Source organism: Halyomorpha halys, unplaced genomic scaffold, assembly GCF_000696795.3.
Source record: "Halyomorpha halys isolate HHAL.00 unplaced genomic scaffold, Hhal_1.1 Scaffold603.1, whole genome shotgun sequence".
Classification (NCBI taxonomy): Eukaryota; Metazoa; Arthropoda; class Insecta; order Hemiptera; family Pentatomidae; genus Halyomorpha; species Halyomorpha halys.
The window spans coordinates 820,063-833,284 of NW_027104911.1; the positions used below are offsets into that span (position 1 = coordinate 820,063).

Genomic DNA, 13,222 nt, shown 5'->3' on the forward strand with positions numbered 1-13,222 from the left:
TTAGAAATTAATAGTGCTATATACAAATTTATATAATTCAAATTAGTAATATCAATTGTAAATTATTCATATCTTTCCAGCTCGTTTTTCTTTAAACTTCTAAATTTAAATTTTATATTGTTTGAAGATAGATTTTAAAATTGATGTTACTCTATAGTTGATAGTTGCTACTCATTCATTCACAAACTTTCGGTTGTTAATTTGATAATTGTTAGTTATAACTTATATTGCTTTACAGCATTTTTGTTTTCTTCTATTGTACAGCCCTATTATGATGCGAATTAATATAGATGCTACTGTGAAGGTAGTGGGTAGCTATTTCTATGTCAGAATTAAGCATATCTTTAATCAAATTAAATATTTTTACAAAAAACAAACCAAGAAAAAAGACTTGGCATAAGTTTAGATACACTATTTGTTCATATTTTCTTATAAATTTCATACAAGTTCTTTAAAAAGCCAATTAAGAACAATGGTAGAATCTGCTTTAGAATATGATATAAGACACATCAATACCTTAAAAGAATGTACCACGAAAATGCAAAATCGATTTGTCATTTTCAGAAACACACTTATTTATTTCGAAATGTAATATAATTCCTAGTATACAATAACAAATATCAATTAGTTTCTTGTCTATGATGAGACTAAATTACACAAAAATAAGAATTTTAAATCAAAATGTTTTTGTATCTTTTGTAGTTTATTTCTCGAGGGTACAATAAAATACGTTTTCTAAAAAGAGATATATTTAGTGACAATGTATATTCAGTTGAAATCACATATGAATGTAATGTTTTTACTTAAATTTTTTGTACCATAAACAGAAAATATTTTATTTATATTTTTTGTAATAAATTTATTTATTGTTATTTACAACTGTATAAAAATATATACAACAAGTAAATTTGCTGTAGGTGACATAGTGACATGATACAAACATGTGGAGAATCTTCCCATTGATAGAACTCCAATAACATTTCTAGAGGAGAAGATCTCGAGGCCGTATTCTTTTCAGACGCCTAGGAGGATTACCAGGTAATGAAAGAGAAGCCAGATTAGAAACAAGTGGATTTGCGTGGTTGAGAAGTTTAAACAAAATATAAATCTTGAAAACTATCGAAATCTCAGAACGCATTAAACAAAATGATTATAACGAGTATTATTTTTTATAACTGACCAATTCTTATTTACTTTACGATTAAACTCTTGCTCAAATGGATCAATCTGGCTACCACTAGAGTAGATAAAGATATTCATTTTGTTTTCTTAAATATTCTGAGAGTTATGTCATCACAAGGTAACTCTAAGTGCTGGAGGGTTAAAGTAGGTACAGTGAATGAATTAAAAATTACATTTTGATTAAATTTCTTAAGAATAAATTTGGTACTAGTGTTTGACAAAAGATAGGTGGTTATTATTAAATTATATCGTCCTCTTGAACTAAATTTAGTTCGAAACGTTTAGGGAGATAGTGACCGTTAAATTATAATCGTTAAATAGTAAACAACTAAAAATAGGCATCCTATCTAATGTGGACTCGGCAACAGAACTTTGATACAAAATAAAAATATTCTCAGTCAGAGAAAGGACATGCTATGACTGTCGTAAGGTTATAATCGGTAAGGTATGCGAACGTTGGTGACCTACACCACGAGAACATTATACAACACAAATAAGGCTTGAACATAGGCTATTAGCACTGGCAATACCAAACCCAAGGTGATGGTTGTGATAACTGCTGGCACAGCGATATTTAGACCCGAAGAACAGGTTATATAGACCACAAACCGGTAATTGGGGTCTCTCTCGGCCAATTATTGGGCAAAAGACCATTCATATACGTCTGAAAGGATGGGACTTTGGTCCATTGATATCTTAATTTGGCTTCACTGTAGGCCGTTCGTGCCACCAACGTTAACATATGCGCATAAACTTTACAGCTGCATTCATTGTGGACAAAGACGTAGAAAGTGGAACATCCTATGCTGATTGAATGAAAGCTTCGATTCTCACAAAAACTTTTTAATGGTTATTACTAGTTCTTACTGGCTTACTTTTTTGTAGCTGACCTTTCTGTTGCTAGCATATGGTTGATGGTTTATTCAAATCTAAATAAGCATCGGTATTATCATTAATTTCATATTCTTGCCTTTTATTTTAGAATTTTATTATTTAATTATTTCATTTCATATTATAATCCAGAAAAATGTCACTTTCATAATGTGGATTTATAATTCTAAGGAAACCAGTTGTCTTAGAATAAAATTTATTTTTTATTTTATATATTAAAATTTGCTCTAAAGCAGTGTAGTCATTAGAATTATTTTTCTATTTGCCGTCACCATACATTTTACTATATAATAACAATCATAGGCAACATTTAAACAATACTTTTAAATTTTTTATTGTTATTTATTGATTACAATAAATCAATTATACCGAATATAATTTAATTGTTTTTTAATGACAACATAGTAGGTATTTTTTCGTGGCTTAACTCCTAACACCATTACATCCAATTATTATATGGATTGTTTATAGGTCTTTAACATAATCCGTTTTAGTACTAATAACTACATTATAATTTAGTACTATGAAATTCTAGCGTTATTTTTTATTCAACAGTCAAGTTATACATTAACAAAAAGTAATAAACTCAGTTTTCAGGTAATTTGGTAAATTTATATCATTCAAAAATAAATACTATTTTAATGATTCAAAAATTGAATTATAAAAGTGTATATGACCACTATCATATCCCATAACAGCCATCTTCATAACCCATCTTAAGCCATAACAGGGACTAAAACTATCAAAATTTCAATATTAAAAAAAAATAATAAAATAACAAATGTACATATGACGATCTCCAGTACAAAATTATTTTTGTCTATTTTCTGACGAAATTCATTTTGCAACGGAATTGTGAATTATTTTTGGTAAGAAATCTGAATTTGAGATTAATCTGGTCATAATTTTTCTTTCAGATATTTATAGATCTTTGAAAAGAATAATTTTTGTCTGGGTCAAGATTGATATGGTCAAACTTGGACATGTAATGAACAAATTGTATTTTAATCTAGTACTCCTAATATATTTTTGTGGTATAACAAGACTAAAAACAAAGTTAGAGGTTTTGTATGAGGCTGTGAACATTGTTTGTTATGTGCAAAAACTACACAATGTACAAAAATGCGCAAGGGAAATGAACTGTTAATAATGTTCTCATCTTTGTTTAAATACTGAATTATGTCTTACGTAAAATGCTTACTTTTATATAAAATGCTTAGTAATAAGGCAAATTAAAAAAATATAATGATGATTTATAGTTCTTTCTTGGTGATTTCTCATATCTTTCAGAAAAAAAATTTGTTGGGTCTACTTACAAAAATAAGTTAAACCACTTCAAGCCCTTTTTGAACTCCATTGGACTGGACTATAATGCGTATTTCGGTTAAAAACTAGGACTTGAAATCTTAATCAATCGGAATATTTGTATTTTTTTTTTGTATTTCATATTTAATATGCAAGTAAAAGTAAAAATAATACGTAATTATAAGTAAATTATCACATCATGTTGTAAAATTGGTTTGTAAAATTTTTTTTTCCTTAATTTTTTCTTCATATAATCATATAATTCATCCCAGAATTGCTTTCTGGCAACTCGGTTTTGGGTAGCATTAGCACCCCAAGCATAATTATTGTATTATTAATTAAATAAAGTATCATATTATAAATATGATACTGAATATGGGGTGCTTATGTTTCTAATCAATATGAATCTTTAGAAACATATTTACAATCTTAACGTTTGATCTTTCACCGATAAAGTTACATAAAAACATATGAAAATGGATATAGGATGTTCTTGTTCCAAACTAAAGAAATATTCAGCTGCCTGCAATATCAATACAAATAAACAAACATACAAAAAAAAAATATAAACAAATACATAAAATAATGGCTACTCACGTTTACTTTTTCCAGATAAAGCTCGAGCTCCCTGTAGGGGTCCGAACCAGAGATGACTCCAGCCGCCCGCTCGTCAGGACGACTCACTGTTTCCATCCCAACCTGCAACGACCAATAAACATGTCAGCGCTATAGGTCCTGGCTAAGTTATGTCTATACCTGAGCCCCGAGACAATGCTCCTACGTGGGAGGTGCTTTGTACTTTATAGGGGGCTTTATCTGACAATCCTCCACCATCGGGCAGTCCCTACGCTAAGCATTCGCTTGTTTGTTTAGAAAGGAGACTCATTGTATTTAATGCAACACATCAAGTGCTACCAGTCACATTAATTTTTATTAATAATAATGATAATAAAAAAGTTTACGGACGAATCTAAAAGATACATTGATGTTCAACACTACCAAAAGTGCAGTTTAGAATACAAATTAAATTTAGAATATTTAAATGGAAACTGCCTTTTTCAAAACTAGACTAACTTATGACACTGTGCGCACAAATTTAGTCTCAGCTGTTAACACTAGAAATTCATTAAGATTTATTAAAAGCAAAAAACAAAAACTCTTCTCTCTCTTTACGTGTTAATTAGTCAGGGTTTCAGTTCAGTTGGAGTTCAGGTTTACTGAAGGTACATTTATCAATACAAAATAGTTTATTAATTATATATTACAGTATATTATAGCCCTGATCAAATGATATGGAGGTTTAATGTACACGAATGAATGCTTTGTGGCTGTTATATTTTTAATCTGAATATAGAAACATAATTTTTAATTTTAAAATATTGATTTAAACAGTTATTTTTGCACAGAAAGTTCCAGTTAAATGAAATATAATTAATTAAATTAAATCAGGAAAAAAAAAGATACAACTAGAGTTTACGTAAATCAATATGGATGGAATTAAAACGTTTATAGCCGAGTGAGTTACGGCGCCAACTATGACTGGATTGTGACAGCAGTGTGCACCGATTCGTATCTCGTCGACTTTCTTTGACTTTACCACGAAAAGAAAACTTGACCCCCCCCCCCTCTCTGTTTAGAATAGAGTGGTAATATATAGATACCTCCTCCTTCCTTCACCTCTGTGACCAGGAAGGGAGTCATAAAAAATACTTTAACAGTTTAAAAAAAAAGAAGTTATAACCAAGGGGTTTATAGCTGAATGGAAGGGCATTCAGAAAATACTTATTGTTAGAGGAAAAAAAAATATGGGAAACGAATTTTTTCCCATAGGATCCTTCAATGAAAGAAAAAATGAATCGCTAATTGAGAACTGCAAGTGTTAATTATTTAATACCAATAAACTATTTTTAATTTTATTATTACACCAATTACGATTTTTATCCATAATCAGCCGATATAATAATCACAAATCATCTAGAGCGCATTCGCTTTCATTGAATCACCAACAAAAACTACTTGATCACAAGAAACATTTTAAGAAATTATTTCATGGTTAGAAGTTTTATTCACTCTTACTCTTAAAAAAAATCTCCAAGTAGCAATAACTTGTGTGTGGTTTATATATTGACAAAATACCACAGATTGAAGAAATGGAGTACTTAGCACTTAGTACTTACTTATGGAGCTTATGACAAATTAATGGAAATTCGGCATTAAAATTTATAGCAAAAAAATAATAGGATGTTTTAACGAAAAACTGATCAAGTTGTGCTCACACAATCTACAAAATTCAAATAAAAACGACAGAAACTAAATGTTCTCTAAGCCAACTGACTTAAAACGATTTGGATTTCAGCTTCCAGAACTGCAAAAGGACACAAAAATTAAATTAAAAAAGCATTTAAACTTCCAAGTGTGTTTGTTTGATTGTTTCAAAACATTCTAAATAATCCAATCATCTCATCTAATTTTTCATAAAATATTGAAACTAACAAATTAATTATAAGTTTGTATTTTGGAAGTTTTTATTCTTAATTGTATAACCTTAGAATCAATTACATGCAATGCACTTACTAATAATTTATGTGATTTAGCTTTTATTCATCAATATGAGGTAACAGTAAATTGTTGTTATAAATAGCTGCTGAATTATACGAAACAGAAATAATTGATTAAGTTATTTATTTTAAATTAAGTATTATATTACGAAATAATTGGTTAACTATTTGTTTCTAACCATGAAGTATAGTGTCTATACTCTCCATTTTTTCTTTGGTGGAATCGTTAATGATAAAATGCGTGTCTTATGGATACAAATGACGGTATTATAATAAACTGTATTATAATAAAAATCAGTTAATTCGATACTACTGGTATAGAAAATATCATACACCACCAAGACGAGGGCAGATAGGTAACTAATGAAGTTCTCAGGATTAGGAAATCATGAAGCAATTTTATTTCCAAGAGCGCTCTGTAATTCAATTCACGGTTTTAACAACGACAGCGGGACTTCAAACAAACGTAATCGCACTCGGGCTCAATTATGGCTGAATTACCAACTGATAAGGTTTTCATTACTTCAATATTTCTCTTTTTTCTTCTATTAGCTGCCCTTGGTAGAGGCGAAGGCATTAAGAGAAAGAGACTCACCTTGAACGGATTTGGGCAATGGCAAAGAGATCCCACACTCCTGCGCAGGTTGTGTCACTGTAGATATTTGTCAAAGGACTTTTAAGTGATATTTCGAAATTCACAGAAGCACAAACTATACATATAGGAATAGCTATATTTTAAATCACGCAAAAATAAAATTTTGAAACCTGAGTAAAAAAAATCTGAGCGAAGTCAGTTTATTCCGAAATTTAATAAATCAATTCATTTTTTCATTTTTTAAACAAAAAAAAAATGGAATAGAATAGAAAAAGAAAACCCTCCAGTAGCTATGAGTTTATTACACACGGATGCCATAGACTGACCTAGAAGTAGCTTATGTCAAATGAATAGGTCTTTGCTTTGGCATTAACACAGAATTTAAAGATAAACTGGTTCTGTTGACCTAAAAAAAATCTAGAAAGTCTAAATAAAAGAAGTAGAAAGAAACTTAATGTTTTGCTTAACATTACTACTTTAAAGCACTTTGTATTTTAGCCTAGAGAACTATAATGCTTACTAACATAAATTTCTAAGTAAAAGAAAATATAAGGGAAATTATCTAAAACTAAAAACATTAATTTCTACTTTAATTTAAAAAAAAAAAAAAAGGAATGTTAAATATTTTTTCTTACTATTATTAAGTACTATAATAAAGTAAATTAGTAGTATTACTATAAGTAAATATTATTTTTTCTGCTTAAGCTCTTTGACAGAATCCGTGAATATAAGAGTGTAGGAGGGATATGTGAAGCAAATGAGAGAGGAAAAAAATAAATTGAAAATAACAGAAATGGACTGCCTGGACAGAGAACAGTACGGAAAAAAATTGAAATAAATAAATGTTCTTGCGGCAAATAAAGAAAAACGGAAGGGTACTGCATGGTCGGAAGAGAGAAAACAAAGGCACGCAGAAATGATGAGAAGATACTGGGAGAGAAGAAGAGAAAAGTGAGAAGGAAAGAGTAATGGTATTCGCGTGGTCTTAAAAGCCTGTTCCGTGAAAAAAAAAAAAAAAAAATCTTAATAATTTCGCTATACAATTTAAAAAGAAAAAACTTCCAATGCTAAGATCTATTGATTCCGGCATCCGTCACTATATTTTCGCTTTACCTACAATTTATTGTTCTTAATTATTTTAAAAAAATAAAGTGCAATCAATCCTATTAAATCATAAGATGTATTAAATATATATTTAAGATTTTAAAAATATTTCACTTTTTCAAAAATCTTTTCTATAATTTAGAGCTCTTACTTTCATAATATTATGTAAATATAAACTCGTAAATTTGTATGCGATTCAATTAATTTTTAAGGAAGCCACTAATGTTTTTGAGCTCTAAGACTGTCGAAATGACGTTATTTATGTAATTATGAACATAGCTCAGCATAAGCGGATAAAAAAAAATATTTTTGGAATCAACTGTTAACATTTTCCTTGACTAATGACTAAAGATGAATCTTGGGGCAAAATTGGATGGATTAATTTTGAAAATGATTGTACAGGCCGGAATATATTGTGAAAAAAATTGTAGATTTCTCAGATAATTATTGAGATTAAATATATTAAATCAAAAACAAAAAGAAGAATTGACAATTACTATTATGTTACTACTAAAATATTAAAATAAAAAGCAGCGAGCCTCACAAATATCTGTAAAAAACTAATCAATAAACAGCTGGGATAGAAAATAGGGGTATTCATGATATTGTGTTAAATGTAAAATGTTTTACCATGTTAAATGTTATAAGTATAGCATTGTGAGCAGCCCTATTTAAAGTCATGTTAAATGATAAACGCATAAAAGCTCCTAGCGGATTTTCTGAGCAACTTGTTTAGTAACCTTTCCTTCCAAAACTTCATGTTAAGTTTACTTCTAAGTTTTGATTACAGTTATTTATTACAACATGCCTAAAATAAGTGAAAAGTAGAAGTGTAAAAGTTTGGCTACTGATTATATTTTTTAAAAAGTCCAAAACACAAGACAAAAGAAAAAACAAAACACAATCAACGAGTAAGTAACCTAACACGACAAGAAATAAAACGGTTACAAGCTCAGCTGATCTGTTTAGTGACGTCATTCTCCATTAAACAGACTCTCAGCCATGTTACATGTTATATCGTTTTAACTTGGTAAAAGAAGGAAATATTTCTCCATTTAACATACGTTTTTCCATTTAACACGCTTTAACATGTTAAACTAAAGATCATGAATACCCCTACTACTATAGGGTAATATTTGAGCAGGTCAGAACATATCGTCTACCAATACCCTATATGTATACATATATTAAGTATGAATTCTTTGATGTATGTGTACACATTTATGTACTTCTTATGCATTTTAATTATTTATTATGTACCTTTAATAAAATAAATCTTATCATTTGAAAAAAAAATCAACTGAGTTATGCTTTTAATAACATTTCGAAAAAGATTGACTCCCCTCTTTCTATAAAAAAATAAAATAAAATAACATTTACGAATAATTTTTTTTTAAAAGATCTACAATAAGTTTTAAAGATGGTATATTTATTTTTAATTTATTTTAAGTTTACTGAATGTTCGCAAAGAGGAACATTCGTGAAAATCAATTTTTAATTTTTTTTGTTGCCTAAAAAGCCGTAGTATTATTTTTAACTCCGAGAAATGAGTTATTTAATTATCCTCGTAAATTGACATCAAAGACCAGAGAAAGGAAGTATGCCCAAAAAAATAAAATAAAATAAATGCTTAGCATGCCTAACCTTATATGCAATTATATGATTATAAATATGTTTACATTTATATACAACTATACTTAAAAACCAGTCTGTAGATCAGACAAATTGATAAACGAATAATAATTTTATTTAGAAATTATAATGATGCACAATTAATATTTAAAAAAAATATCATGAAATAACCAAAAAAAATTAACTATTTACTAAATTCACTCTCATTCTCATGGCCTCTAATATTATGAATTATCCATTTTTAAGACGACACATTTTCTAGAATGTTATGTCAGTTATCAAGGCCACAGTAATAACATCGGAATGATAAATAATTAAAAAAAGACAGAAAAAGAAAAAGTATATACTCATAAACTATTTTAATTACATACACGTAATTAATAGTGATGCAATCAAATTCCTCAGCACTTGGGATCCTTGTACTAAAGAACTATCTGGAGTTTGCGGAACACAACGTAAGGTTAAAGCATGTTAACTCTGAGACGGTCTCCTTTGAAAGCTACGAGCCAGAACATTTCCTGAAGATATTTTTTTTTTTTGTCTTAACGCTTAAAAACTTTTAGACTGTAAAAACTTCTTATCTATGTATGGGCTGAGGACAAGATAAAATAACGACGCTGAATTTAAGAACACGAGGCCCATTTAAGTTAGATGTTTGGTCACAGAGGAAATGAAGGTAGTATTTGGAAGTATAATAAAAAAGAACAAGTAAAACTACACAAATTTCGTATCAGCTATCAACCAGCACCGTCACTCGAGATAGTCGTGTATACATGGGTAATATTAGCATTACATATGAATGACTGCGGTGAAAGTTTTATAAATAATGCCGTAAAAGCTCATCTTTTTTTTCAGTTTTTAGAAAAACATTGCGAGTCTTGTCAAAAAAACCATGGTGTGGAAAATTCCCTGGATCCTGTCATTATGCATTAATTAATGAAGGTGTGAAGCACCGTGCTAAACATACTTGAAAAATAATTGAACAACATTAGGAACTTTTTTTAAGTTAGAACAGAACTGTAAAAAAAAAAAAGATATCAGGTTATTATCGAAGTTGAAACAGCTCATCATTATACAGTTCACACCTCGTGATATCGGCGTGGCCATAGGATTACATTAGTATCTGAAACATTCCTTATGAATAAATCTATGAATTATTGATCCGATACATTTGAATGTGACTGTTTACACTAACAAATCGATTTCATGAACCAACCGCATGGGCTGAAAGAGTTCATCGTTCTCAATTGTTAAACCGAAAATTCGGAATTGAAAAATAAAACTTATGGGAATATTTTTCTCCGACAATTTGTTTAGCAGAATATAAGTAGATTTCTGTAATTATTGATTAATAGTAAAATAGTATCGAGCTACTTGGATATTTTACCTTGAAAAGGGCAACAAAAAACATAAAAATTTGAAAGAAAAGTTAAGCGCATGATTACTGTAGTGACCTGGGATAAGGCAGCCTCTAAAAATGGAAGTGGGAGAAAATTCAGAATTACTATTAGGTAATAACCCCTGTGATATTATTATAGTATTTGCTATATGTGCTGATACCTGTCCCGGGTAAGATACCTGTCAATACAGGGACACTTTTCGCAGCTGGTTAATAGATAACACATGTGGAAGTGATCTTTCCGAGTAAATTTATTAAAACAGGTATCGCCTGCTAGTTTTGTCGGTAGGCAGGTCATTATAGTTTACACACATTTGTAGTCCCTTGTAACATATTCTTTTTATGCGGGGCTAATGATAACCAATGAGAAATAAGATTCGGAAAAGTTAACGCCTCCTCAAAGGAGAGGGAAATTGGTCAACACAGAACACAGAGGACCGAAGAGGGAGCACCGAAGGGATGGACTTTGACGAGAAGAAGTCCTAAGAAGGGTCAGACCTGGAACGCCACCCCTTAGGCTAACGACTACCACATCAACAACACTCACGGAATGTACACCAAACTCAGCAGCTATTCAGACATACCAGGTAATAAGTTATAATGTAAACAATATTTTATGGCCAATAATTTATCTGGATCATTCAATCATTTTATAATTTCATTTAATTATATCATTGCAATCACTTTATAAATCGTGTAAATAAATACTTTGTACCTTGATATAGTTAATATGCTATTAAATGCCAATATATACAAAGTAGCACAATTTTGTTTAAGCCACAGATATGAAAGCTGCGTGAAGGTAAAGAAACGTTAGTAATCTACCATAAAAGTACAATCTGCACTAAATTTGTAAGTGATCCTACGTTGAACGATAAACGAGAAATGAAAGAAGGCCACTTTATTAGAAGTGGATATTCTTGTTGCGTTATCTACGTAGCAGTAAAATTCAGCACTGCCTTGATAATCCGCAGTCTCGTTTGCGGATTTTCTGATTTCACTTATTAATTATTCCTTTGGATAGTGGTACTTTCAGGGCCCTATCTTGTCTTGATCCACAACACGGTTGGGGATTTCGGAACCTATAATCTTTTTTGGCGGAATGCTCCGGAATTAGGACCACCTGATTCAAGTCTTATCTCGAATAATATTGCAAACCTGTACTGGCTATTATAGTTACAGGAAAACACCGCTATCTTGCGGGTCAAGTAAAGATTTTTCCTTCAATGTTATAATAATTAACATTCCATATTCTCCCTATAACCAAGGAAGGACTAGAGATAGATGGCTTATCCACGATTCTGATTAAAATATTAATTCAAAGGCATAAATAGCAGGTGACAAATACTACAGAGCTCGGGCCAACCATAAATATTTTTGATAATGATACACTTTTGTGTAAGGAGCTTATACGCCCTCAAAACTTGGTAGTTATAAACATCTAAACTCAAACTTAAATATTGTCTATTTTGCTATATTTGGAACAGAAAATGTTGAAAAATATATTTGTAAAACTGAACGAAATAAATACAGAATTACGGTATACTGTATTTAGGAATGGAGGCAAAAGTAGTATTAAAATGTTTAAAAAACATACATAAAGAAAGACCTGTCTGTTCCGTAAGTAACCGATCTAGCCCGAACCAGATATTATTCCTTCCATTATAAACTCCCTAACCACCCAATAACCACTAGTTTCTAACTTTGCTTCTTCTTCCATTCCTGAGAATTCTCCGAGGCGCATGAAAAGAAGATGTCTACGAGACCTTCTAATGTATAAAAGTTATTAAAGTGCTACCAATTGGTAGTTTCTCTAAACGCGTGTATCACTCCTTTGTAACTTTAATCAAATTTACTGAATGAATTATTATGTACAGTTGTAAATTTAAATAAACAAATAAAAAATAAATTTTAAAAATGGTTTTAACAGGTTAAGTATTTTAAAATTAAATCGTAAAACTTATGTTTTATTTAAAAAAAACTATGTTTATTTCAAAGTTCCCCGCCCTCTATACATGTATAACAGAAAAAAAAACAATTTATTATTATTATTAAATAAAAAGCTACGCAATTTATCTTTGGAGTAAGAAGTGAGGAGGTGAGAGGCGTACTATACAAATTACTCCTCGATAATTACTAAGATGAAGAAGATCTCTCAAATTACAGTATAGGAATAACCGGCCTCAAATAACTCTTAGATATGTCCATGAAGACTACAATTGGTATAATGATAGTTAATGAAATGGTCACCGAAGCCATTTACATATCAGTGCGCTGTGGGTGGCGGAAGTCTCAACCTTCCAGTTCTTCAGTATGCTATTTCTTTGGTTTCTTTCTTTTATTTATTTATTTATTTATTTTTTAACGTTGAATGATTTTTTTTTATTTACAATTAATCAATTGAATAAGAAGAAATTCATTAACACTCGCTCATTATATTTTTAAACAGTGCCAAAGCCAAATAGGAAATCTGAAGTGCCTGGAACTCCGAAATCATAAAATATTTACGCATATTATTATCTGTAAAAGAAAATTATATAAAACAATATTATAAAT

The 13,222-nt window shown here is 29.9% G+C and overlaps 1 protein-coding gene across 2 annotated transcripts in view; it reads right to left on the reverse strand.

The window, feature by feature from the left end:
* The window catches only part of cv-c (crossveinless c), a 713,946-nt gene that overhangs the window by 513,627 nt on the left and 187,097 nt on the right, over positions 1-13,222 (reverse strand). For both annotated transcript variants that reach the window (XM_067046074.1, XM_067046069.1), the window contains exon 3: positions 3,976-4,077. In XM_067046074.1, the coding sequence (XP_066902175.1) occupies positions 3,976-4,077 (102 nt within the window). The remainder of the gene's footprint in view (positions 1-3,975; positions 4,078-13,222) is intronic.